At 46.6% G+C, this 26,235-nt stretch overlaps 12 protein-coding genes across 12 annotated transcripts; 4 read left to right on the top strand and 8 right to left on the bottom strand.

Moving 5' to 3' along the window:
* Positions 1-530: 530 nt before the first annotated feature.
* On the bottom strand, positions 531-2,255 carry N7537_003443 (MFS transporter; the record flags this gene model as incomplete). Its single annotated transcript, XM_056894501.1, has 8 exons — positions 531-1,100; positions 1,153-1,316; positions 1,374-1,471; positions 1,523-1,808; positions 1,861-1,920; positions 1,979-2,036; positions 2,094-2,114; positions 2,172-2,255. The coding sequence occupies 8 exons, from the start codon at positions 2,253-2,255 to the stop codon at positions 531-533; spliced, it is 1,341 nt and encodes a 446-aa protein (XP_056754249.1).
* Positions 2,256-2,722: 467 nt separating this feature from the next.
* On the top strand, positions 2,723-5,165 carry N7537_003442 (putative NRPS-like enzyme; the record flags this gene model as incomplete). The annotated part of the gene is made up of 2 exons (XM_056894500.1): positions 2,723-3,250; positions 3,321-5,165. 2 exons carry the CDS (start codon positions 2,723-2,725, stop codon positions 5,163-5,165), a joined length of 2,373 nt encoding a protein of 790 aa, XP_056754248.1.
* A 715-nt stretch (positions 5,166-5,880) lies between these two features.
* N7537_003441 (uncharacterized protein) lies at positions 5,881-8,304 on the bottom strand (the record flags this gene model as incomplete). The annotated part of the gene is made up of 1 exon (XM_056894499.1): positions 5,881-8,304. One exon carries the CDS (start codon positions 8,302-8,304, stop codon positions 5,881-5,883), a length of 2,424 nt encoding a protein of 807 aa, XP_056754247.1.
* Positions 8,305-9,714: 1,410 nt separating this feature from the next.
* Positions 9,715-11,280, bottom strand: N7537_003440 (uncharacterized protein; the record flags this gene model as incomplete). Its single annotated transcript, XM_056894498.1, has 6 exons — positions 9,715-9,898; positions 9,968-10,112; positions 10,166-10,313; positions 10,370-10,663; positions 10,725-10,980; positions 11,045-11,280. The coding sequence occupies 6 exons, from the start codon at positions 11,278-11,280 to the stop codon at positions 9,715-9,717; spliced, it is 1,263 nt and encodes a 420-aa protein (XP_056754246.1).
* A 1,405-nt stretch (positions 11,281-12,685) lies between these two features.
* N7537_003439 (uncharacterized protein) lies at positions 12,686-13,289 on the bottom strand (the record flags this gene model as incomplete). The annotated part of the gene is made up of 3 exons (XM_056894497.1): positions 12,686-12,791; positions 12,853-13,073; positions 13,137-13,289. The coding sequence occupies 3 exons, from the start codon at positions 13,287-13,289 to the stop codon at positions 12,686-12,688; spliced, it is 480 nt and encodes a 159-aa protein (XP_056754245.1).
* A 1,230-nt stretch (positions 13,290-14,519) lies between these two features.
* Positions 14,520-14,897, top strand: N7537_003438 (uncharacterized protein; the record flags this gene model as incomplete). Its single annotated transcript, XM_056894496.1, has 1 exon — positions 14,520-14,897. One exon carries the CDS (start codon positions 14,520-14,522, stop codon positions 14,895-14,897), a length of 378 nt encoding a protein of 125 aa, XP_056754244.1.
* Positions 14,898-15,089: 192 nt separating this feature from the next.
* On the top strand, positions 15,090-15,360 carry N7537_003437 (phosphotransferase enzyme family protein; the record flags this gene model as incomplete). The annotated part of the gene is made up of 2 exons (XM_056894495.1): positions 15,090-15,200; positions 15,238-15,360. 2 exons carry the CDS (start codon positions 15,090-15,092, stop codon positions 15,358-15,360), a joined length of 234 nt encoding a protein of 77 aa, XP_056754243.1.
* Positions 15,361-15,629: 269 nt separating this feature from the next.
* N7537_003436 (uncharacterized protein) lies at positions 15,630-17,085 on the bottom strand (the record flags this gene model as incomplete). Its single annotated transcript, XM_056894494.1, has 4 exons — positions 15,630-15,980; positions 16,030-16,370; positions 16,423-16,745; positions 16,793-17,085. The coding sequence occupies 4 exons, from the start codon at positions 17,083-17,085 to the stop codon at positions 15,630-15,632; spliced, it is 1,308 nt and encodes a 435-aa protein (XP_056754242.1).
* Positions 17,086-18,704: 1,619 nt separating this feature from the next.
* Positions 18,705-19,862, top strand: N7537_003435 (Glycoside hydrolase superfamily; the record flags this gene model as incomplete). The annotated part of the gene is made up of 2 exons (XM_056894493.1): positions 18,705-18,932; positions 19,008-19,862. 2 exons carry the CDS (start codon positions 18,705-18,707, stop codon positions 19,860-19,862), a joined length of 1,083 nt encoding a protein of 360 aa, XP_056754241.1.
* Positions 19,863-20,076: 214 nt separating this feature from the next.
* Positions 20,077-21,201, bottom strand: N7537_003434 (polysaccharide deacetylase family protein; the record flags this gene model as incomplete). The annotated part of the gene is made up of 4 exons (XM_056894492.1): positions 20,077-20,233; positions 20,298-20,401; positions 20,462-21,039; positions 21,096-21,201. 4 exons carry the CDS (start codon positions 21,199-21,201, stop codon positions 20,077-20,079), a joined length of 945 nt encoding a protein of 314 aa, XP_056754240.1.
* Positions 21,202-21,860: 659 nt separating this feature from the next.
* N7537_003433 (FMN-dependent alpha-hydroxy acid dehydrogenase) lies at positions 21,861-23,486 on the bottom strand (the record flags this gene model as incomplete). Its single annotated transcript, XM_056894491.1, has 5 exons — positions 21,861-21,950; positions 22,007-22,080; positions 22,137-23,292; positions 23,347-23,405; positions 23,468-23,486. The coding sequence occupies 5 exons, from the start codon at positions 23,484-23,486 to the stop codon at positions 21,861-21,863; spliced, it is 1,398 nt and encodes a 465-aa protein (XP_056754239.1).
* Positions 23,487-24,069: 583 nt separating this feature from the next.
* N7537_003432 (MFS transporter) lies at positions 24,070-26,012 on the bottom strand (the record flags this gene model as incomplete). Its single annotated transcript, XM_056894490.1, has 7 exons — positions 24,070-24,302; positions 24,355-24,642; positions 24,699-25,069; positions 25,122-25,268; positions 25,328-25,644; positions 25,704-25,755; positions 25,822-26,012. 7 exons carry the CDS (start codon positions 26,010-26,012, stop codon positions 24,070-24,072), a joined length of 1,599 nt encoding a protein of 532 aa, XP_056754238.1.
* Positions 26,013-26,235: the final 223 nt, after the last annotated feature.

The following is a 26,235-nucleotide window of genomic DNA, read 5'->3' as shown; positions in this document are numbered from 1 at the left end:
AAAATAGGGCTGAGTTGACAGCTGGAAACTAAGGAAGTTAATCTGGAACCTTGTCACATTACGAAGAAAAGAGCCGAGTGATGCCCGTGTGATGATCACAGAATAACAGATCATGCGGGGGGATATTTATTAGGACATCATATACTCAGCTGTGATCGATGCACTGTTGCACTATGAGATAAACTCAGCTCGCCTCTACATGATTGAGTTGCCCAATAAGTATTCTCTCTTCTTCTGCTTACGCGACTAAAAGAAAACAACCCCGTTGGGCCGGCGTTCATGCAGTCAAGTACGTTACAGAGATCTGCAAGGCACAGAGACCCGTCACTGTCACATTCATAATTTTGTGAGCATAACATAGCTGTCAAAAAAATGATCTGCACTGTACATCATGTACCTATCACTGAACACGATTATAGTCCTTCCTCGTGGTGCATGTCATATCTAATCTCAAACGTAGCCATGTCCATTTGATCACCTATTTCTAAAGAGTATACACGCATATACATAGATTATAGTACAAAGCACACTCAACATTCATTATCGCCGACCTTGGCCTTGTTCCCGTCGACTTGGGGGGCCGCCGACATAGAAAAGAACGACGACAGGCCAGCGACCAAACATAGTATTCCAAGGATTAGTGTCATAAATCCCCACCCTAATTCATATTTGATGAATCCACCAGCCATCGGACCAAGCGTTTGACCGGCGGCAAATGCCATGTTACAGAGTGCATAGCCCCGCGCCTGTCCGCTGCTCTTCTCTTCTGTAATCCCGTGAATGATTTCAATCTTCCGGACTGCATTGGAGACATCCCCCATGATGATCGCTTGCACTGTTGTAAGACATACTCCGACGACGAAGAGCAAGGAAATAAGGGCGATTTCGTGATGGACCGTGTTTGCTTGTGTCCATCGCAGTGAGACCATCGGCACTGCCATTAAGAAGAATCCAGTCACCACAACCGTTCGTGGCATGCAATGCCTTACAAAGTGGGCAATTAGAATACTGAGGACGGAAGGTATTGTCAATGGGAGGAATACAAGTCCTGCACCCAGACTAGACCAATGATACGTGTCGAGCACGTATAGTGGAAGCGTCTGCATCTCGGTCAGCTTTGCTGTTCCTTATAAGGTAAGAAATATAAAGTACCGTTTCGATGGCAGATAAAATGGAAGAAATGATAAGAACTGAAAATACCAGACCCAGCATGAGTGGATGCAAGAATTGGTAAAAGCTCAACGAAGTATCACCAGAGATACTGTTGCTGCTCTCCAAGAGAGGAGAATTCTCCTGGTGATGGCTTTTGGGTTCATCTGTTCCTCTTTTAATTAGCATCTAGGAGCAAGAAACAAAATGAGTCTGTGACGGACCTTCATCCTCCTGCACAATCAACATTCGCAGGATAATGTCAACCACAAGTAGTGCCATTGGGACTCCGAAAGCACCAACAGTGCCAAATTGGGAAAACCTGCTTTCTCAGACATTGTCATCAGTGGGATGAGGATGTTAGAAAACTTACAGGAAACCACCAGTCATGGGACCACAGAGCATCCCCCATGTCAGTGATGCTGACCCGCAAGCCATGTGTGAACCCAAATGTTCCGGACTGGATGTTTCCGCAATCATGCTCAACCCTAAAACCCCCACGACCGCGCCTGACAGACCCTGGAATACTCGAGCTACGAGAAGCACCCAAACATTAGTTGCAGACATAAACAGGGCGGTCGCAAGGGCCATGGCGACAAAACCAGAAACTAGTGGTGCTTTCCGAGTGCGATATTTGTCGCAAAAATATCCCACCGCAGCTGTACCTCAATAATTAGCATACGAACATGAAGTTGTTTGAGATCTACCCACGAGAGCCAAGTAAAAGAGCAACACCATAAGTCGCTAATAAAATAGACGACCATTTTTGAACTAGTAGCTATCAGTCAAACAGGGGTTTCCAAGTTATGCAAACTTAGATTGAAATTACCGTCCTTTGAAGCCATGTTGCCATGGCCCATCAATAGGAAAGGAAGAATAGGTACGATCTGGAGATGGGCGTGTTAGACTGATGTGGTATCTTGAGATGAGCAAGAAATACTTACAATGCCATAAACGAAAGTGTCCTACCGTAAGAGTGCAAGGTTAGTTGGTGAGAGGTGATTGCATCCAAGACCACCTACCGTGAATAGTGCAAAACATAGAGCCACTAGTATGAAGGTACTAGATGAACTCATTTTCTTAGTAAATATTTGTTGGACGCCCATGGTGAATGTTGAAAATTTGGTGCTCTGGTTAGTTGACAAATGCGAGACTCGGGTAAATAAACCAAAAGAGAGATGAGGGTTGCTCGAGTTATGAGGAGCTGAAAACAAGGATGTCTAGCTCAAAAAACCACAACCATACGAACAGATGAGGAACACGGCCGTACAGTTCCTTACAGGCGAAAATAAAAAGAAAAGAAAACCGTACATGTATTGTCGACCGCCATAGCTAGCTATTATGTACTCCATACGGAGTACTCCGTGTCGAATCCAGCTGGTTCTAATTTCAATATGCATGGTATATAAAACGAATCCATTGTGAATGTAAGAAGAAGCTGAACTCTTGTAATACCCCAATCCCTACTCTGTGCATTCACTGAAATTTATCTATTTATTTGACCGTGGAACACATATGGTCGATAATATACAGCTGGATCTCTAACTTCTTCACTCATTCATTATCCTTCATCATGGCGCCCTCAATCGCAACTCTTGAACATGAGTCTTCTATGATACCCATCAACGGCTTCAAGCTACCAAAGAAAGCTCCCCCTCCGATACCGCAAGGATTCGTTGATATTACTCTTACTCTATGCGAATCTCATATTCTTGAGGCTGCAAACTCCCAATACTTGGAATACTTGGATCCAGAATTGGCTCAGAGCCTTGACTTCGAGACCATTCTCGTTGTTTGCTGGTTACTTGTCGTGCATGGTTTCTCTCCTGTGAGAACCATGTACTTGGAGTTCCACCCTGGGTCAAATCTGTGCTACATAGATGGAAAATCCCAGGGGACCGATTCGTACGCTCTTGAATTTTCCCCGGACCGTCCATTGAAGGATCTTGTTCGGGATTTCTGTCGTATCAAGGCAGGCATCAGCACGACTGAGCCTGACGAAGGGTGGACTTCCGATGAAAGGAATCACCTCACCTCGGCTGTGCGCTATGCTGGTGACCGTCCAAATTTGGGATGGGCACCCCTGTCCGCTAATTCGAATGTACCGTTTACCTTATCCTCATTTATTTATCCCTAGTCTCGCAGTAGAAGCTGATTTTTTCTCGGTCTAGATCCCCAATTCAAAGCTGATGCTCAATGTGACAAATGACAATGGCAAGTTGCACGCGAGTCTTGCTTTCTCATCGCATGAAATGTCCAAAGAATTCGCAACAAGCTTGCTTCACTCATTGAACAAGGTCGTCGCATCCATATATCGTTCCCCCGAAACATCCTTGGGCAACCTTGATCTATGCTCGGATCTTGACCTCATTCTCGTGCAAAAGTTTACGAAGGAGGTTTCGGACTCTCACGAGGTCTTGTTACACGACATGGCATTGGAACATGCGCGACTCACCCCAGACGCTCCTGCAATCTGTTCATGGGATGGAGACTTCACCTATAGAGAGTTGGATGATCTCACAAGTCGTCTTGCTCTTTATTTGACCGATACCGGCGTTGTTCCCGAAACTTTCGTCCTCAGTTGTTTTGAAAAGTCCTCTTTTGCGATCATTGCTCGTCTGGCCATTTTGAAAGCCGGCGGGGCATATATATCTATCGACGCAAGCGACCCTCCCATCTTCCTCGACTCAGTTGTGAATCGCGTTAACGCTAAAATTATGCTGACATCACCTGAGTATGCATCGAAATATGCCTCACTTGTTCCGAATGTCATTTCAATTACAGGGAATATGCTAAAAGACCTTCCAACGGGACCGCTAGCTTCCACTGTCCAACCAGGAAATGCCTGTTTGGTTCTATTTACATCTGGGAGTACGGGTCAGCCTAAGGGAATCATCCAGGAACATCGGTCTTACGCCACCGCGATCCGCGATTACAACAAGGTCCTCGGTTTAGGCCGACACAGTCGTGTATGTCAGTTCGACGACTATGCATTTGACATCAGTAACAATGATTACCTCACAGCATTGACAGCCGGTGGCTGTTGTTGTGTCCCCACACCCGTAAAAACCATACCTGGTCTGATTGAAAATATCAACCTCACAAACGCCAATATGAGCTTCATGACTCCAACAATCGCCATCCAAATCAGCCACAAAGATGTTCCATCGCTAGAGCTGCTATGTGTTGGCGGTGAGCCGATGTCAAACGATCTACTCATGAAATGGGGTCCTCATGTGAAGCTTGTAAATCAGTACGGAATGGGTGAGGCCGCCACCTTCTGCGCATACAACGACAACCCCAAACCAGGCCACAATGCCGTGGTCGGGAAATCTGGTAGTGGCGCAATTTGGATTGCGAATCCTTCCTCGCCTGAGCGGCCAGTGCCGGTCGGTGCTGTTGGCGAGATCTTGATTGAAGGACCCCATCTCGCCCGTGGGTACTTGGATGACCTCTGTCAGAAACCAGATGTGGGCTTCCTCAATACAGTTCCTCGGTGGATTGCGGATCTTCATCCATCGCGAGCAACAAGCTCGCGCATCTATCGGTCTGGTGATCTGGGTCGGTATCGCCACGATGGAACGGTGGAGCACATGGGTCGAAAGGACACACTTCTTAAACTCAACGGTGGCCGTGTTGAGTCGACCGAAGTCGAGTACATCCTTCGGAAGACTCTTTCACCGGGCGATTTCACTGTCGTCGATATGCTCGGCGAGATTGACGGTACCGACGACCCCGTCCTAGTGGCATTTGTTTATCTCGTGGACAACCCAGCAAACCTTCTTCCAGAAATTTCAGATCATGAAATGTCCTTCCTTCCGATAACGAATCGTGTCCGGGTGAACAGTCTGGTCGAGGCGATGCAGAATGAAGTCTATACTACGCTGCCAAAACACATGATGCCGAGCTTGTTTCTCCTTGTCGACCGGATCCCCCGTACAAGGTCTAACAAGCTTGATCGCAGAAAGTTGCATCAAATCGCTCAGAAGTGGTATATGGGGAGCCTGAGTGTGTAAATATTAAAGTTTTCTTTTTTTTTTTTTTTTTTTTTACTGTTTGGGGTTTGTTTTTTTCTTATATTGGTCAGGTCCATGCGTAAGGGGAGTTTCAGCTAAAGCGTCGTGCTGGTGTCCACTCATTTATATTTCCACACATGGCTATGGTTTTCTCAAAACAAAACCGAGATCCTTGGAGCGTTCAGAAATTGAAATTGCACCTTTGCGTATCTATAGCATTTGCATTTATTTAGAATTTTTTGTCTAGCCTAAGAGCTGCCCCTATACGGAATAGGGGAACTAGGACTAAACATAGAGTTTGACTATTTAATCTATATTAATCTAACGATGTGGAGGTTAAACAAGGCTAGTCATGCACAAATTGACAAAATGAGATTAGAACCGAGTATGTACTAAATTGAGAACATTAGATATATAAGAAAAAGAATAAAAACCACAGGCTAAGTAAACAATAGACGGGAGATGGAAAATGCCTGAGATGCCAATCACACAAAAGCGCGCAACGCCATAATACCATAATAGGCCCACGAAAGTACTTTATACGAGACTTCATGGGCGTAAAACGATCGATAAAACACATGCGACAGAGCCGAGGAATGATATTAACACCGATGTTCTTTAAAATGATATTCAAATATACTGGACCGAAGTTTCACTTCGGTCAATGAATGTTGCATTTATTGAATGGAAACCATATTCCGAAGCGTATTCAGCACTAGGTTGGCTGCGGCTGCATCTGGACCTGGAAGGTATGCTGATGTTCATGCTGCGGTGCGGGTGGGGGAGGGGCCTGGCTCCGTTGCGGAATCGGAGGTCTGCGTTGTTGTCCTGGCATCCCGTGAACAGGGGACTCGGATGACATCGGGTGCTGCATCTGTTGTTGCATTGGAGACTGAAGATACGGCTGATGAGGGAGGGACCGAGGGGGGTGGACAGGAGAATGATGATGCATTTGCATGTGTGGCATAGAGAGCGGTTGGCCTGGCTGCTGGGCCAGAGATTGGCTATGCGGCAAGTGGGAACCAGGTTGTGAGGGCATATGTTGGTTCGGCTGCTGGTGCATGTGCTGGACTTGCGGCTGCCCAATATGTTGATTGGCCTGGGCCTGTGAAGCTTGATTCTGTTGGAACATGTGGAGATTTTGCTGTTGCGGCAGAGACTGGCCTTGAAGCATCTGCGGTGGTGTCGGACCTGGTCTTTTGTGCGCCTCTTCATCGATCGAAGAGGTTGTACGGTTCAATGCTGTCGCTGTATCTGTGCCCTCACCCAGTTGAGGGTTGACGTCTGCCTGTGTCTGATCTCCACTGGCCGCGGCAGCCGCGGCAGCGGCAGCAGCAGCGGCCACATCAGCCTTGCGAGGTCTCCCACGTGGTCGGCCCGTGCCAGGTGCCTTTGGTTTGGCCGAAGCTGGCTTCCTTGGCTTAGGCGGTGGTAAAGGTTGACCCGTTGCAGCTGCCCATGCAATTTGATCAGCCTTACGAGGACGTCCACGTTTTCGCTTCAGAGGAGTTCCGTCCGGTCCCAAAATAGGTGTCCCTTTTGTTGTGATGTTTGTAGAGCCTGGAGCAGTCGGCGTCATATTTGCAGTGAATGAGGCCTGTCCTGGTTGAGGTGCTCCCGGAATAGACTCGCCGTTTTGGGCAGCTTGTGCGGCCTGCGCAGCAAGCCTGGCCGCGACTTCCTCCTTCCTAGGCCGTCCCCGACGACGCTTCGCAGGCGGAGTGGCAATCTGGTCACCCCCAACTGCGGCCACGGCGGGCATCTGCCCTTGTCCGTTGGCCTGTGTGGGCACAGCGCTAGGAATGGCTGTGGGGGCATTTAGTTGAGTTTGAGCATGAGACTGGGCCTGGACAGGCTGGGCTTGAGCCGGAGCAGTCTTCTTAGGTTTCGCTTTCTTCTTCGGTGCGGGACTTGAGTCGTCAGCCTTCATGACAGGGCTGTCCGTGACCGAAGGGACAACTGGTGCAGCTGGCTGCGATGAAGGCACGGCAGCCGAATGCGGTCCCTGGTAATGCTGGAATTGAGCTTGGTGCGGAGATGGCTGGAATTGCGTCTGTTGCTGAGGGAACTGCGTCTGGTGTGGGGCGTACTGATGTTGCGATTGGGCTTGATGCTGTTGATATTGAGATGGGTGGAACGAAGGCTGGGCGTGCTGGGAAAATGGTGACTGTTGTTGGTATGGGTTGTGTGCCTGAGTCTGGTGCTGCAATTTCTGCAACCTCTGCTGCTCCAATTGCTGCTTCTGCTGGTGCTCAAGTCGCTGTTGCTCCACCCGTTGCTGATGCTGTTTCTGATGCTCGAGCCTTTGTTGCTCTAGGCGTTGCTGCTGCTGCTGTTCCAGTATCTTTTGCTCATCTAGCTTTTGCTGTTCCAACTCCTTCTGTTGCTCAAGCCTCTGCTGCTGTTCTAGGCGTTGCTGCTGGATTTGCTTTTGCTGTTCCATCCTTTGCTGCTGCTCAAGTCGTTGCTGCTGGAACTGCTGCTGTTGGATATGCTGTTGCAACTGTTGATGCGTCTGCTGAGGCGACTGCGGTTGTGACTGCGGCTGGGCCTGTCGCTGTTGATTCATGGTGAACATAGACGGACTAGCCATAGACGGGCTGGCCGATGGATGGCCATCCCTCTGTTGCATGCCTGCATGAGGTAGTCTGTTCATGCCCTGCTGTGGCGAAGCAACACTCATAGGATGTCCATGAGCAAGACCAGCTGTGCCCGGCTGCGGCCGAAGGTGGGCCATTGGATTAAACCCACGCTGGAGGTTCTGTAGCCCCATGGGGTCTGGACCACGAGACATCAGATCTGGGGAGCTCTGCGCCGCAAACTGGCCCGGAAATTGGCCAAAACTGGTGCTGGTTGGGTACCCACCTAAAGATCCCGATGTCGGGGTCATTTTGCGCATATCAGGAGATTGCGACGCAGCGAAGTTCTGCTGAGGTTGGCCCCGAAAAACTGGCTTGTTGCCCGGAAATGGACTGCCATGCTGTGGCAGCGGTGGCCCCGCACCTAGCAAAGGTGACTGGGCATGCTGACGCTGAGGCTGTGGACCCAACGGATGCTGAGGTTGGACACCTTGATGTTGCTGCTGTTGAGGCTGCTGCGGCTGTTGTGGGTGGAATGGGTGACCGCCGTAGTTCATCATTTTGAATCGATTTTAGAGATGCGCTGGCCTTGGCCGTAAGCGGCAGAGAATGAAGTGATCCAAAAGGGATCACGAAACATGCAAGGGTGAGAACGGTCAAAATGATCGCGAGCTAACTTAAAAAAGGGAAATGTAGAATACAGAAGGGCAATTTCAACCAAGACTGTCACCGATGTCGCGCCAGCGCCGCTGATAATTCTATGCGGAGAATCGCCACCTAAGTCGCGCCGAGCCCGCGTGTTTGTTGTTCCTTGAAAGCCTGAGGCTACAAGGCAACAAGGCAATAAGCAACCGCGCACTGATTCCCAATTAGGCCTAGCGGCTACGGAGACCGAAGCGAGTCGGTAAGCGCAGTTCGGGAAAATGAGTCGACGGTCGCTCAAAGGGATTCAGGGGAGGGACCAGCTTGAGGGGATCCAGAGAGGCAGCGAAGGTGATCCAAATCTATTTGCTATCAGCCTTAACGGGATTTCAGGGCCCAGCAAAAGTAGATTGGAGATGAAGTGGATGACGCTGGGCTGGAATCCTCGATGGCGAGGGAAAAAAACATTAAAAAAATAAAATAAAAAATAAAATAAAGAAATTGAAAAAAAAAAACGGAATTTTCAGATTCTCCTCTCCACATCACGTGATGCCCCACCAATCACCCTTCTACTCCTGTATGTTGTATAACTGCAATCTACGTTTTAGATATCACAGTCTATATTCATTTTATCATCTGAAGTTGTCCAGTTTGGACATTTGAACTTCTGAGCCTGCATTTCTCTCCTCAATCCCCTTACCACTTGGTCATCTGCTTATCTTCCGCAATCCTTGTAAAGTATAGAAGTATAGAATCACACCACTCACAAGTGCTGCAGTACTGCACAAAGTACGTGCTACCTGAAAAATTATAGAGACACCATGCTGCTTTTCCAACATGCTTGTCCTCTGCTACCCGAAGATCTGCCAAACAGGGCGAAAAAATAGAAAAAAAAAAAAAAAAGGTTGAAACCAACCCCTTACAAAGTGCCACTACAGACGATCCACAATCGACCACAAATAGGGAGCGGATCTGCAAAATATTAGCCGAGAACTATGTTGTATATTGCACCTAGATAGCTCCTGATTATCTTCGTTATCTTTACGAGAATACTCAATAATTTTCATTGAAGCTCTTTTCTATTTTTGCTTTTCTGACAAGAGTAGTTGTTGCATATGTAAACTCCGCCTTTCGCCTTCAACGATGTAGGTGGCGAAGTTATATGTCGGATACTATATCATAAACACTATAGAGGACCTTTCTATGTATAATGCGAGATATAAACAATGAATCACTAACATATGTTGTAAACTCTATATTGGAAATAACTAGCGCAGGCAACGACCTTACATATATAAAACCAATATTTAAGGCAATTCCTGCGTGGATTACAACCCTGCCTGTTCTGCCATAAGATAATCGTCCCAGACTTTCTTGATGTCATTCTGATAAATGAAATCCTTATCTCCGTAAAGGAAAGAGTCGATCTTGGCTTGCAAAAAGACATCAAAATCCTTCTCCTGTGCTTGAAGTTGTTGCGTTTTGTCACGTATTTCGTCTAGATGCTGATACCTGCGAAGGGTTGGAAAAGCGTGGTCAGAGCACAAGCTATTTTGCGCATAATCTCAAGTCCAAACTTACATCTTAGCATAGTACGGAGCCCGGATTTTTTCAAAGATTTCGAGAGCATCGCGTGCAGGACGAGAAGCAAACCGAGTAAACTCGAGCGCCCGTGCGAGGATCCAACCATCTTCCATGGCAAACGTTGCCCCAGAACCAAACGCGCCTGGAGGGCTGTTAGTGCATGACAATAAGTCAAATCATAACACATGGACTTACCGGAAAGAGGGTGGCTGGCATCTCCGATAAGGGCAACTTTATCCCAGTGGGTGATCTTGTCCAGACGTGGCCCAGCGAATGTCGCAAACTCCCTCCATTCTCCTTCCGTGACCGCGCTTACTGCGTCTCTTATTCTTTGGTCGAATTTCTGTTTTACATGTTAATAATTAATCTTCTTTTTCGTTTCTACAAGGTATGTCGTACCTCAACACGCGATCCCACTTTCACATTGGTGGCAGGGATGCCCCAAAAGACTGCCTTGCCCGAGACCTCAGGCTCACGATAGGAGCGAACGGTGATTTCAAAACGCGGATCTTTGGTCTCTTCTTCATCATCCACATCGGAGAGATATACATGGCCGGCTTCGCCCCACCACCATGACGTTGTAGTCGTGATGTCCGGGATATGAGCCAGACGAGACTTCGGAACAAGAACACGGAATGCACTGTTGCCCGTAAAGTGAAGTTGATGATCAGGTAATAGGACCCTACGGACAACCTATCTCACGAAGTTGGGTCAGTCACAAGTGCTAGTTCCAGCATAGGAGGGTTTGACGAACAGAGTGTAGCCCGTCCGCACCAACGACAATGTCTGCGATCGCTTCCGTTTGATCCTGGAAAACCAAACGAACTCCTTGACCTGAAAGATTCTCCAAAGATACCACCTTCTTGTCAAATTGGATCAAGCCATCCGGCACCCGAGATAAGAGAGCTGACTGCAGTCGGGTTCTGCGAGCACGGATTGCTCCGCGAGAATCTGCGGCCGAATTTTCGGGATGCTGAGTGACGTTCAAAACCTTCCCTGTGTAGGCATTTCTTTCAAGAATTCAAGGTCAACATATGCGCTAGCTAATACTGTGGCTAGGAAAGCACTGCTTACCTTTGGTGTGTATTGGATTTAGAACCTCCCTTAACCCCATGACTGGCTCCAAGTAAATCCAGAACTCTCCACGCATTCGTGCTGAGACTGATACCCGCGCCAGCCTCTCGGGGCTCTGTGTTTTTCTCATACAGAGTCACCTTTAGGAATGGCAGTTCCGAGAGAGCAATCGCCGTTCCTAATCCTCCGGGTCCACCACCAACGATAGCAACAGAAGTCAATGCCTGTCCGACCATATTTGTGAAATAGTTTTGCGTTTGGATGTGTCAGTCCTCAAAGTTTGTCTTGCTTATATATCCGAAATATTACATCTTGTGGTCGGGAGTGGCCGGTAGATAACTACATCGCACGCCATACTAAGCTTTGAATGTGCCATGCCGCACTAGTCTCCCATCCACCAATCCCACAACGAGTCAAACAATCAGTCAATTCGGATAATAAAACCCCGCCTGTGAACTGTCATGCAATACTTCGTTTTGGCACGTGCTGGCCCGTTGGTGGTCGATCGGACAGTACCCTATCATATGAGAGTGACAAGGGTCAACAAAGAGAGGCTCCTCTGTAGATAGACCTATTTGTGAGTCAAGGGATATTTTTGGGGAAGAGGAAGCCGTTTAGAGCCCAATCCACCCCGCTTGCTAGTCATCTTAATATCTACACTAAGCAGCGATAATTCAAGTGTGGCGTAGGCCGAAGTACGCGGCCGCTTTGGGAGCAACGGAGAGGACTTCTGTCATCCAATATAGCATCTTCAATACTCTTATAGATACATACGAACTTTTGTACACCTGTAGATACCGATCGGAGCCTTGAATCATGGTACACCTAGGCCCGATGAGTGCGACATTTCTGAATCTCTTCAAAGTTGAAGCCCCATGCTAGGTTTGGTGTCAGTATGACTTTTCATGGACGCATGGCGAGGGGATAGCTGCATCATATACATGGTTGTGATTAGCACAACCATGAGCAAGACTTCACGAGTGGGTCGATCAAGAGGAGCAGAACTAGTGAAACTGAAATTGGCAAGGAGCCGGAAATATTTGCCTCTGACCTGCCTTTCTACTGAAGTCTGTCCCTGCTGATATTGCTTGACCTTCCATGCTGATATAATATGGAGTCGACGAATATTTCAGTTCTCTCAGTGTGCGAGAAATCCTTCCAGAGGGTTACTAGCGCCATGAATTCTGGGACCAGAACCCGCGTCAGCGAGCCAGATCCCCAGAAAAACTTTGTTGTTTACATTCATCGATAGGAGAAGTAAGGTGTGATAACAGGAAGACAAGTCGGAAAGGTATGGTTGTTTGGGGAAGCGTATGGGGGAATTCTACAACCCACGAGATTATCTTCGAGTGGACGAAATAATATCACCAACGTAACGTTCTTTATAACCTTGCTTTTAGCCTCTTGTTGATTTCATCAATATACCTTCTATCGTGCTTACTTATAGTTCGGTCACCCCAAGGTCTGCTAACTGATTCCGGGCCCGATACCAAAGAAGAACATGTCATTTTCATAAATACGTAAACAACAGTCTAGAGTGGGTGTCGATATCAACACACTAAACCACTGAAAAGGTAGCTGGAACAAAAAAGCGAGATACAAAGGCAGAAGACAAAGAAAAAGAAGTACCTGCTTCATCCTTCAACAAGAAGCATGAACCGCAGGTTTAGCCCCAGGAAGAAATCCATGAGCTTTAAAGAAACGCCTGTCACGAATGGATATAAACGCCAAAAGCCCGGAAAGTCCACTTGAGAAGAATAAGGTTAGTAAAAAGCGCCACAATGTCGCTTCGATTGATACGAACTTACCACAGAAAGAATACCAATGTAGCTGTGATGCCACCCAATGCCCGACTGCTCCCACTAGTTGACCCTGTAGTACCCATGATTGTGATAATAAACAGAGCGAACCAAAACACAGTATCAATAATATTCAATATCATGTACGCCTTTGTGCTTGCCCATCGTTTGAGTCGATCCATGTGAGTCGTCATTATTTGATAAGCCATGAAAACGGCTGATTTGAGGCACTTTGGTCATGGGTTAGTGGGTTTTATACACAATATCAGAATATGAGCGGGAAAATTACTTACCACGGCAATGCCCCAAACATTAGTTCTTGTCTTCGGAGTGCCACTGTTGGTAATCCGTGCAATGATGAGAATGAAGACAATAAAGACCCAGGCCCCAATTATGATGTGGAGTCGGGACTTAATCACCGGGCTTCTTTCGATTGATAGGTTCATTGTTGTGATGTATGATTTTTCTTTGGCATCAGGGGTTTTAATACGAGCGCTGTTATGGGAATGGTCGATCCCCGGGATCTTGGATAAAATTTTAATTAGTCCTTGGTATGGGGAAATCAACTTCTTTAAATATTGGAGAACGCTTATTAGGTCTCGTAATCGCTTAGAATGCATATCCAAGGCAGTAGAATTTAAGATAATTTAAGAATAATTGCTGGGACCCTGACGAGGCTAGTCTTGGCTCTACTTCGCATTCGTATTCTTACCTGTATGAGGAAATGATCACCCAGCCAAATGTTCTGGACAAGACTTCTTTTCTTTCTAATTCATATTGCCTCCCAGAGATTGCCGAAAGAAAGTGGTCGCTCAAAAATCTATCTCGGACACGCTGTACCAGAATACTGAATTTGAAGAGATTTTTAAGTCCATGCTCGGCGTCGAAGGTGGCCATTTTCTGCAGTCGATTTACCGTCAATTAGCCTTGTGTTGTACGATAACACTGCGATGTGTTTTCGATGGTTTTTCGCCGCAGTGTTATAACTGTAAAATTAATAATTAGCTATAAAATTACCGTGAGTAATAGTACGCAGTAGACATACTAGGCTTATCATTTAACCACAATATACATAGAGCCCCAGAGTACTTCCTTCCGAATCCAAACGCGTAATTTGTGAAATGAGAGATATCAATGTCGCTTGGTCAGGCCCTTGCTATACGATCGTTTGAGGATGGCGGGAATGACTTGAGAGGGAGCTCTGAGCAAACAATGTGCTAATATACAAGTTGGCCTCCGTAAGTAATTTCGTCGTTATATGGCTGTTAAACATTTGATTGGGAGTATTTGCAACCCTTCCACATTGTGTATTTTATTTCCTAAAGTATTACTTTGTTAGAGACCAAAGTAATGGACGACCATGCGAGTAGTGGAAGCACAGCAGCTCAAATGTAATACAGCAACTAATCCGAACACTTCGTGTCATTGTCAACCTGACTATTAGATCAAGGAAAGTCGACGGGTGCGTGCACAAGTGTCATAAATAGCTAGTTATGTTACAGGAAGGCAACCGTACAATCAATATCAACCACGTCGCACCCGCTAGGTTAATGTCTTAGGGGATCAGGTATAAGAGTGCGTGATGTGGAAGCATGATCTATCCACAAGACACAATCCCCCCTTTGCGTCAATATTACCTACCGGTCTTCAAACCCTTACTTAATCTGCTTGTTATTATGCCTGAATCCACAGCCAACCCTACTGGCTCCAATGAGCCTAACAAGGTCCCATTCGGCAAATGGGACTCTTTCTCTTGGGAGAAATTCCCTGAATGGGAAGGCACCAAAGCTATCATGTTCCGCTCACAGGACGGCAAGCGTGTGGCTGGTGCTTTCCGTGAATCTGCAACTGCCACAATGACATATCCCTGTGACGAATTCAGTTATGTGACGGCGGGGTCGATCAAGGCCCATGTTCATGGCGGCGAAACATTCACCCTCAAGACCGGAGACTGCGTCTACTTTACTAAGGGCCAGACAGTGGAATTTGAGTGCAGCGAGGATTATGCAAATGTCTCTGTTTTCTTCGGCACTGAACCTGTTACTATAGTTTAACCGGAGTGTTAGGCCAATCAGTAGTTGAACGGAGAGATGGTGTTGATGAAATGCAGGATGCATTACTGGCAAATTGAATTGGAGATAATAATAAGGATTTCCACTCCTTTTACTGTTCCCTCTAAAGTCCGTGCCGGCCTAATAACTTCCGTGTTTCTATCATCTGCATTTCAATTTCTTCTGGGCAACGTCATGCGGATATCTATTTACGATAGAGTATTCACTTCGCATACGCATGAGGTGCGGGCGCTCACGACAGCTCAAACGTTTCACGACTGGTTTACAGTTCTGTCGCGGGCCGGTGTGCAGTCCGCGCTCTGTTCTAGTCGGACCCTTTCAGTATGGCCTACCCGATGACAGCGCTATTACATTCACCCAAGGTGATCACCGTAGCGATACTATCATTTCGTTCTGCAAACCATATCGTGTCCTGGCTATCGTTGATTGGGAAAAGTCTGGTTAGCTGCCTGAATACTGAGAGGCCCGAAAAATGGAGTGGGTTGTCAGTGAGACAACCCATGACAAAGAGTGGCCAAATGCTTGCCATTGATTTTAGATCAGTACAATAGTACTGTGGAAGCATGGTGGTGGCATATGGCGTCTCTGGGTGTTAAATCAGGAGTGACCCATATGAACCGAGTTGGAGACCGATGAAATTTTAGGAAGCTCTTGGATACAGGTATTGCTGAAAACTAGCTCTCCACGACTCTCGACGCAATGGCTGTAGCCTATTTACTCATCAAACCAAGGATCGTCCAAAACTTGTTTTGCTGACGCTCTTGCTGACGGCTCAAACATCAATAAGCTTCCAATGATTTGCCCCAGCCTCGCTATCTCTTCTCTGGTGAGATCCGGAGTCTGCGGGCTATCGAAGTACAATTCTTCCAGCCATTCCTGCAAATTGGGCGCGGTGCTGTCAGGGGGTTCATCACCATCTCCTTTCATCGTCTCCCATATCGCATGCCATCTTTCAGGCAGATCATCGCATGCCATCTCTTGCATCTGGCCAACCAGGATTGTGGGCGTTATCAAGAAATTGTCGAAAGGTGGCTGGCCAACGAAAAGTTCAAAGAGCTGTCGTACCTATCAGCTTACTATTGTATGGCGTTCAACGTCGAATAATTTCACCTACCATGCACCCCATGCTCCATAGGTCAACTCGATAATCAATGCGATCTTGAAATATAACTTCAGGTGCCCGAACAGGCAGAGGGGTATGTAGTGTTTGAGGGATCGTGTTGTGTACAAATGATTCCCCGAAGTCGATAATTTTGATCGACAGGGCTAAACTCCAAGAATGCGTCCGATATGAGCTAGGCCTAACGATATACTCGGGAATGCCAGGCTCAAGGTCTTTCCCGTCGGTCCTTCGGACATAGCCAATATCTGGTTTCCCTAGCATCTCAGTAAACTGCCCTTCAGTTACATTGTCTATACAAGGTATAGTGAAGGCCAAATTGCGCGTATGCAGATCTATATTATATGAGAATGTTTCAAAATGTTCTAGGGAGAGAGAGTGACCTACCTCCATGGGCAATATTCAGTTGGTGCAACCCATCAAGACCGAGAAGACTTTGCTTCGCAATGATTTTGGCGAGCTTCCCAGGGAGTCTCCCATAAGGAAAGTGTGTATCGATTGTGTCCGGAATGTTAGGACCCAAAAGCTCATATACCAGACAATTATGAGATCCATTTGGGCCATTCAAATCAAAGTTATCAAGCATGTGTACCGTATGCTTCAGAGGGGGGTGATGAGATGCCAACTTCTTTAGGGTTTGGAACTCTCGCGTCTCCCCATCATAGTCCATTTCTGCAATAGAAATTTTGACAGCAACGTAAGCACCTTCCCTACAAACATGCAATTTTTTCAGTTAGCTAGAGCTTCCATATTTCACCCAAATTTGTACAACCTTTGATCTCTCGCCGCCCAAACTGTCGAGTAACCTCCCCATCCTAGTTTATGGAGCACCTTATACCTTCCAGATTTCAGGTATTCTCCTAAAGTGACTGGATGGTAGCCACCTTGTTGGTAGCGATGAACTGGCTCCGCGTCCACGGGGGAAATATAAAGGGGCTGGTCCATCTGACTTCTGTTTGGATATGTAGATATGGACTTAGAGATAATCAAAAGGCTCGAGAATCTCCCGAGGGGCACAGTACATCTCGGTATTATCCTGGAAATTACCATGTAGGTGCTGTGTCAAATGCATATTATCACAGTCTAGATTGTGACGCGCGAGCCCAGGACTAGATGAGAGAAACGACATCCAATCACATGATCTGTATAACCGGCCAATCTAGACGCTAAACCTTTCCGATACCTGTATACATAGGTCCATGGGTCTGAAAGTCCACTTGACTAATCAAATATAAATTTAACAGCTTGGCCAATCCTTGGAAGGATCATAACAACAATCGGGAAGTTCCATTGTTGCTGCGGCGGTACGTGTATCAGGCCCTGAGCTCCACTATGGACTACATTAATTCTCGTTGGCGGTAAATTATTGGTCAGACGCAGACGACTAAAAATAAATGAAAGAGCTTCTCAACTATAAACCCTGTTGATGTCCCGGAATCAGTGTTGGTATCAATGTTACACCTCTGCAAAGCCCATAAATGGGGACCCAACGAAGGCCCAACCGGCAGTTGGATATGGGCTATAATGAGCTATCGATCGGGGCCCATAATAGCCCATCGTAGCCCACATGGGGGGCATTACTTGGCGCTTACAAACCAACGTCTTATAATCGCTGTATTCTAGCCTTCTACTGAGTGTATAGAGTTACAGTAGCTATATAAGTATAAATTTCAATTTTAAACGAGGTCTAAGTAGTAGAAATAGATATTGCGAAAAAAAAAAAAAAAAAAAAAAAAAAAGGTTAATATTCATGTAACAGTACAACCACTTTCTGACTGAACCTCTTATTTTTAAACTTATCTAAATAAGGTGTTTTCTCGCGTATTCGAACGTGACATATAATAAAGGTAACTAATTATTAATTGTGCATTAATTGAAATAACAAAATCTTACCCCGATATAAGGGCTAGAAACGGGATCTAAATGTAAGGTAATTAATTAACTTTACACTGGACACCGATGTCCTATATACTCCTACCGAGGCTAAGACTGCTTGGATTTTCCCCGGTTTTATTGTGGGGGAAAATATACTTTTTGTAACACGCTAGGTAAGATTGGATTCCAGGTACAACTTTTGCGCAATGCATAAACGCCAGAAATTGCCTAGGTTGACTGGCATGTTGATACCCTCAACAAGCCCGCTGCGAGGATTAGACTCTGTATGGCAAGAACTATGACATATCCATGGACTTAACTAGACCACAATAAAAGCTAACGGAATTCTTTCCTCCGCTATAACGGGACCATAGGTGTTGTCTCACACTCTGGCTAAACGGAAAGTACGAGCTAGCTGAACAGGTGCAATAGAGCAAGATTAGCCAACGAGATAAGTAGTCCAGCTTATTTTTCCTGTCGAAACACCGCCGTTGTGGCGTCAGCCGGCAAAGAAATTTTGAATCACAATCTCTACCCCGGGCTGGTTGAGCGTGATTTAGCCTAATTCCCCCACACTACCTCGGAAAGCTGTCTATAGCCAACGAACCGGCAAATGTTTAGCTTCACCCTGGAGATTGCATTCCCGGGCCTTTGCAAAGTCCGGTTAGCTTTCTTTTGTCAAGAGGGGTATATGGCTGTCTTCCACAGTTTCTCCGGTTTAAAATGAGCTTTCTTTCCGCGTCGTCTGCTGCAGTATCCGCCTCATTCACATTCTGAGTTACAAATTGGTCACAATGCGCTCTTTCGTTGCAATCACAGCTTTACTCGCTGGTCTTAGCCAGGCTGCACCCAAACATCAAGACAGTAACAATTACAATCTCAATGCCCTTGCCCAAGCTCGGGGTAAACAATGGTTCGGAACAGCTGCCGATATCCCCAAGACGGATGAGACGAACGATGATGCGTACCTGAAGATTCTGAGAAGTCAGTTCGGCGAAATTACTCCGGCTAATGCGCTCAAGGTACGTGGAATGCCATATCTAAATCCTACCCTTAAGTAATTCGCGACTAACAATTAATTATTGTCGTCCCACCAGTTCATGTATACAGAGCAAGAGCAAAACAAGTTCAACTTCACCGATGGCAATTACTTCATGGACCTAGCTGAGCGCTTCGACTCCAAAGTCCGCTGCCACAATCTCGTCTGGATGAGCCAGGTGTCAGATTTCGTCACCTCCAAGACCTGGACCGCCAAGGAGCTCACTGCAGTTATGAAAAACCATATCTTCAAAACGGTCCAGCATTTTGGCAAGCGCTGCGCCTCATGGGATGTCGTCAATGAGGCCATCAACGACGATGGCACTTTTTCATCGAGTGTCTGGTACGATACCATTGGCGAGGAATACTTCTACCTCGCCTTCCAGTATGCGCAACAGGCTCTGTCTCAAATCGGTGCCAATGATGTCCAGCTCTACTACAATGACTACGGCATTGAGAACCCCGGTACCAAAGCCGATGCTGTTCTAAGACTTGTTAAGAATCTGCGCAAGCGCGGAATCCGTATTGACGGTATCGGTCTTGAGTCCCACTTCATTGTCGGCCAGACGCCTTCCCTTGCCGATCAGCTCGCTACTAAGAAGGCCTATATCAAGGCTGATTTGGATGTTGTTGTGACGGAACTTGATATTCGTGTTGCGGAGGAGCCGTACTATGCTGCTGATGTGCAGAAACAACAAGCTGCTGACTACTATCTCACTGTTCAAAGCTGCCTTCAGGCTGGACGTCGTTGTCTTGGTATCGTTGTTTGGGACTTTTCTGATAAATATTCTTGGGTGCCTGAGACCTTTGATGGTCAGGGAGGTGCAACGATTTTCAATGATACCCTCGAGGCTAAACCGGCGTATTACGCGGTGGTTGAGGCGCTTCAGGGAAAAAAGTGCACCGTCTGCTAGATCACTGTGTTTAGGGTCATGAGATATCGAACTTTGTAGAAGATATCATATGTAGAAGTCTTTGATAACTTTGCTACTACCGATTAATACATCAACTACGCACTGTGCTCAGTATTTTTTTGTTAATGCCAATGGAATCGAAAAGTTTTTCTTGACTGAGCGGATAATTTGGGTAATCTCATAACTATTAAGCGCCATTTATCCAATTCTAGGTTCACTCTTCTGCCTGTGCCTGTGCCTTCGCAATCGCTCCCGGAGCAGCTGGCATCAGTGCACCTGCAGGTGGCTCGTTCTTCCCTTTGAACTCATCGCACATTTGCTCGAACGTTACCCACTCCACTCCCTCATGGCTATTAATATATTCAATGAGTCTGCATATATTCTGTTAGTCTCACATTCTTTAACGGCCTTTAACTCTGTAAATTCGGAACATACCTCTCGTGCATAAGCAAAACATGAGGTCGACCAGAGACATCGGGATGGATTGTCATGGGGAAGACAAATTCATCATACTCTCGATAGAAGTAGTCGAAGTGATCCTATATTAATGAATTCTGTTAGTCCAAACCCCTGTAATCCAAAACGGAGTAAATAATAACCTTCCAGATATCCTCAACATCCCGCGGATTAACCCATCCATGGCTATTCGCCGAATTCTTGATAAACATCATCGGCGGCAAATCATCAATATACCAACTACCAGGAATCTCCACTAGACCGGTAGTATTACCCTTAACAAGGGGCTTCATCCACGTCTCCGCCTTCTGCTTGTAGTCAATCTTTGTCCACGTATCCCCAGTCCGAAGCCAGTACATCTGACAATCCTCATGGGACATGGAATGATCATATTCAATGCCATAAGCAAGCAACAGCTCAACCATCTCCGCACTTGCCTCCCACCACGGTGCGACAATTCCGCGCGGTGGCTTTCCGCAGAAATCCGTCAACATCTTATATGTCTTGTCGAGGATGTCGCGTTGTTGCTCCGTGGATAGGTCGCAGGGATTCTCGTGCGAGTAGCCGTGTAACCCAATCTCGTGTCCCGCGTCACGGACCGTTGCGCATTCTTCGGGGAAGGTGTCAAGGGTGTGGCCTGGGATGAACCATGTTGCTTTAATGTTGTATTTTTCGAATAGTTTTAGTACGCGGGGTGTGCCGACATGTCCGGCCCAGAGACCTTTTTGAGGATTTTGTTAGTGTGACAGCTATGATTTTGGAGGCACATTAGCTTACCTCGACTGATGTCGCTCACGCTGTCCTCGCCTCCGTATGAGCCTAGCCAGCCAGCTACTGCGTCAATGTCAACCCCGTAGCCAACAAGAACGCGCTTTTTGCCCATTATTACGGTAATTGGGTATTGCTGGTGATGGGGAGGTTGATGTTAAGTCCAGAAAAGAAGAGAATATAATGGAATTGGTTAGAGTAAAGCGGCAGTGGTATTGTTGACTTAAATATATAGTCCCCTCCAGAGCTACCCCCAACAATGCATCGCGACAGACAAAGGTGGGGTGATCCCTGGATACTTTGGATTGGGGTTCTAAAATTGGAGATATGGACGTTTGTCTACTGGATGGCTATTTATCTGGATCCCACTCATGATTGACTCCAACAGCCACATTTGAGGCCATTTTCTCTAGCTTACAATGTTATCGCTCTTCGAATGCGAGGTTCATGCTCTCCGACATTGCTAAATGGAAATAGAGCACACCGAATACAATGGATACAGCTGGAATGAGAGGAAGCTTCTATGATTACTACTTTAAGAGGCAATCGTAAATAAAAGAAGAGACGAGAGAGACGTATTTCTACCTAATAGTCCTGTCTGGTACTGTGGCCCCAAGCACAAGCTCTCGCCTGAGGCCACAACGTATTTTCCCGCATAATTTCAACATCGATGAACAATGATTTTGAGATATATTTGACTAGCCCACCAAATGATCTCAGATTTTACATCTATCATCAAATCATTGTTCCGAAATTGGCGCTGGGTTCGATCCTTCAAAGTTTTCCTTTCATGAAACCCCAAGTTTCATCTACTAGATGCGAAGGTCCTCCATATATTTGCTGCTGCAGTATAGCCGTGTTGACCTATTGACTGAGTGTTAGTGGCACGAACAAAAATCACCACAGCAAGAGGGACATACGTGCTGAGGGCCAAGATCCCCCACTGTTTTCGCACCAAGGAGGCGCATGCATGTTTTCATCTCATCCGAGAGAACTAATAAGATTCTCAGGTTAGCGACAAACAAATTCATATTTTTGAGGAGAACGAACTTTGCAATGTCCTCTCGACCCCCTCCACCCCACCGGCAGCGAGACCCCAAAGAGCCGGTCTTCCTATTCCAACAGCCTTGGCCCCAAGGCAAAGTGCTTTGACGGCATCTGTACCGCGACGAATCCCGCCATCCACCCACACTTCAACCTTATCATACACATCCGGGCAGTATTTTTGAAGTTCAAGCAGAGTATGCACAGCAGGGGGCGCTGTATCAAGTGATCTCCCACCATGGTTCGATAACACAACCCCCTTCACCAAAGGTGCATACTGAGCCGCTAGAATGGCGTCCTCGTGTGTCTGAATCCCCTTCAGTACAATGGGCTTGGTGGTATGCTGCGATAACCACCGAAGAGTATCTACCCATGTGAGCGACGGATCCGTCCCAGCAAAGAGCTGGTTGCTGACACTTGCCGCTGTGTTGGCTTGGATATTGATCCGTTCATCGTCTTCCCGCTTACCCGATACCGGTGCGTCGAGTGTCAATACAATGAATTTGACGCGATCCAATCGATTAACACGGGCCAACATACTTTCGCTCAGTTGTCTGTTCAGCTGAACATAAAGCTGCCATCCGAATATCTGTGTTGAGGGTGCGTTCGCGACGATCTCCTCCGGAGACAGCGAAGAGTTGTTTGCGATGATTTGAAGACACCCGAAAGAGCGACAACCTTCGGCAATCCCGTTTTCTCCTGCAGGGTGTCCTAGACGCGCCATTGCAGTTGGGCTGACGAAGATCGGTAAGCCGACTTTGTGGCCTAGGAGCTCGGTTTCCAGTTCGCAGGTGCGGCAGTCAACAAATACCCGTGGTCGGAACAGAATTGAGCGATAAACTTGCGTGTTGAAATACTTTGATATCTTGTCGTCGGCAGCGGAAAAGTAGTACCCCCATGCCTTTTTGCTGATGACTTTTGTGGCTGCAACTTCCATCTCGTCTAGGTTCAGCAGCGTGCTTAATGGCGCTTGGGTGATCTCTTTGGGCGTAGAATCGGCAATTGGCTGTTCTTGTGGCTCGACCGTGCCAAGATATGAGCCCTCAATTTCTTCCAAGGTCTCAGAAGGATGGATCATGTCGAACTCCTCGGTGGCATCCCGTCCTCCCCAACGGATGATTGCTTGTGTTCCGCCAGGATGACTGTCCAGGATGCCTGTAACCTCGTGGACGTTAGTTAAGTTGAATTTGTCGAACAAAGCTCCGAAGGCTCTTACATCGTACACCTTTCCATAAAGTATAACCCAACAACTATCTTTAGTGTTGTGTTCAGAAACTGGGAAGGTTAGTTCAATGGTCCCTACTCCCAATGTCCCTGATCTGATAATAAAGACTAACCTTCAGAAAAAGTCAACATCGTGGGTCAATTGATTAGTTTGTGTCAACCCAATCGATGGTTTTCTATCTAAATAGGTGTGATGGAAATTCCTATAGAATAACCTTACCTAGCCCTTCACTCTCGTGACATTGACATCGTATGCCCCCACCCTCACAAGAGCCCTTTGAGATCTATGCTTTGATATGTTCCAATATAATTGCATTGTGAGTTAATAGAAGAAAGCTATGGTGTTAGGTATACTCTAGGTAAGGATCGGAGCTCTTATCTTGCAATTGAGTTATGAGCACCCCCATCTTTGACCAGCCTGCATACTGTGGTGTGGATACCTGTAATACTTCTAAAAATGGTTTAATTATTTAATGGATTTATTTTGGTTATTTTCTTGCTTTGGAATATTCTAATTGGGCGATTAACTTTACGGGGCGCTTGGGATCTATGAGCGTGGAGGATTTAATATTGTGTGGTATGACTACAGGGATAATGGGACAATGTATTGATACATTCTAACCTCAACTGACTAAATAAAATTGCAGTATAACCATCTCCAAATTCCAATCTATGATGATACACACAAAACCGCAAAGGATCTCCACGGCCTCCATTACAGCGCATCATGACCATGTGTCTCGAAGGGCAATCCTAGACACATCACGCCGACAACAATCCACAATGCCGCACTAGCATAGATTGGCGCAGTAGTGAATCCAGTCTGTGATGAGATAATACTAGCAACAAGTCCCCCAAATCGAAGAAGGGCAGCCGCTGTTCCAGAACCTGTGCCACGATGAGGAGCTGGGAATGATTCCGGAGTAAAGGCGTACATGATAGCATATTCTATAATACTTGTTAGCTATGAAATTAAACACCAGACCGAATGATATCCCACCGAAGTTCGCCAAAAGGCTGGTAATGCAAGAAAATGCCAAGTCAGCCGATGGAGTATTGACTCCGACATATGCGAAGAGGAACACGCCCGTGACAACGGCTGAAATCCCCATCATCCATCTTCTGCCCATGCGTGTGTTCACCGATACTGCGGCGGATAACGGTCCGACTATTCCGACAGCTGATGTGATACAGTAGTTCCGATAGGTTAGGGAGAGAGAAGATGTTTCCGTGAATTTGGTTGCCAGGTAGGAAGGCAAGAAGGCGAAGAAAAGCGGATATGCAATTCCTAAATACGAATGTTAGTAGGGATATTACAAGAATAATTATTACCGTCCCACTTACCGACTGTCAACCAGATGGCCCAGATGATCAGTGTTTGTCTTCCGAGCTTTCTGGTTGCGAATAGCGCACGGTAGTGCTCCCCTTTGAAGGCTTGCATGTTCTCTTTCACGATTTCCTTCGTTGTCATTCGCTTCGACTCTCCTTCTTCACTGGGAATGTTTCCAAACCGGGCATCGATTGCTTGGAGCATCTGAAGTGTCAAGAGTTCTGGTTTGCCATTTTGCTTGGCAACGTGATTGATGGCGTTGACAGCATCCTGGTCTCTTCCCTGGGAGAGGAGATATCGGGGGGTTTCGGGTAATTTGAAAACGAAAATGCGAACAAAGGTAAATGTGAGGGCTAAACTACCTAGAGTGATGAGTGTGTATCTCCTACGGGTTGGCCGTTAGCGAGGAAATGTATCGTGGATCTTATGACACTTACCATCCCATGTTCTCACTTCGAGAACAGGTTTCAGGGGTGGCGTCGGTTGGACAACTGAAGTGGGCCAAGAATACCCAAGAAATCAAGGACACAATAAGTTGGCTCAGATTCCACCATGCCGAGAGAGCCGTGAGAAGATATTGATGACTGCGAGTATTTGAATTAGCGACCGTCCAGAGTGATATGGCCAACCCGATGGCTTTCACCTTCCTGGGACAAATTCTAGGAATATCATGGAGTCAACAGGAACATTTCCACCAGCGGCAGTTCCAATCACAGCCCAAAGTGCACTGAATGCGATGAAATTCATCGATCCAGCAGCGGCGCAGAGGAAGATCCCAGCAATGAGTAGCGTATAATTGAAGGCAGGTTTACGTCCGATGAGATCGCTCGACAGACCCCAGAACGAAGCACCCAGAATCAATCCTATATAATATGCAACCGAACTGTAGCTGACTTGCACAATGCCGAAGAACTCTTGCTTAATAGGGGGTTGGACACTTCCAATGCCTTGAGACGCAAACTATCGAGATAGATGTTAGGAAACGGGGGTGCCAGGAGAAAAGGAGTGATATTACATACATTATCGACTATCCATCCGAAGCCGGTAACCACGAAGAGTTTCCATTGAAACCTGGTAGTGTTGTGTCAATATCTCAATGCCTCAAAATAGTGCCCAAGCTTTCAGAGGTATCAATACCAGCCCATGCCAATTTCTTCCATACATTTTCCAACCAACTCGGACTTCAAACGGTATGCCTTAGTGGTTGAGGATCCGTAGAAATCTTCAACCTCATAATCATCAATCGTCGTCAATTTAGCAACTTCATAGTCAGGAGTGCTACTCTCCACTGGCTGACTCGGCTTCTTGTCGGGTTGAATTTCGTCCATCTTGCAATTGATAATTTGCTAAAGAGTTCCTTGCTCTCGTTGCAGGCAGATCAGTGTCATATTTGGTTCTTTTTAGAGCTACGATGTGCTTGCTAATCCGATGATCTTGCCTGATAGTCCGTATAGTTCAGATTGATACGGATGAGTCCGGTTGCCAAGAGTGGAGAGAAAACAATGTGCCATCCCACTCTTGGGATTCGGGGATGTCTTGGATCGGATATCA

The sequence above is a fragment of the Penicillium hordei genome (genome assembly GCF_028827395.1).
Source record: "Penicillium hordei strain IBT 12815 chromosome Unknown utg000002l_segment0_segment0, whole genome shotgun sequence".
NCBI classification, from domain to species: domain Eukaryota; kingdom Fungi; phylum Ascomycota; class Eurotiomycetes; order Eurotiales; family Aspergillaceae; genus Penicillium; species Penicillium hordei.
Note: the sequence above shows the minus strand (reverse complement) of the source record. Positions and strands in the feature narration are given on the sequence as shown.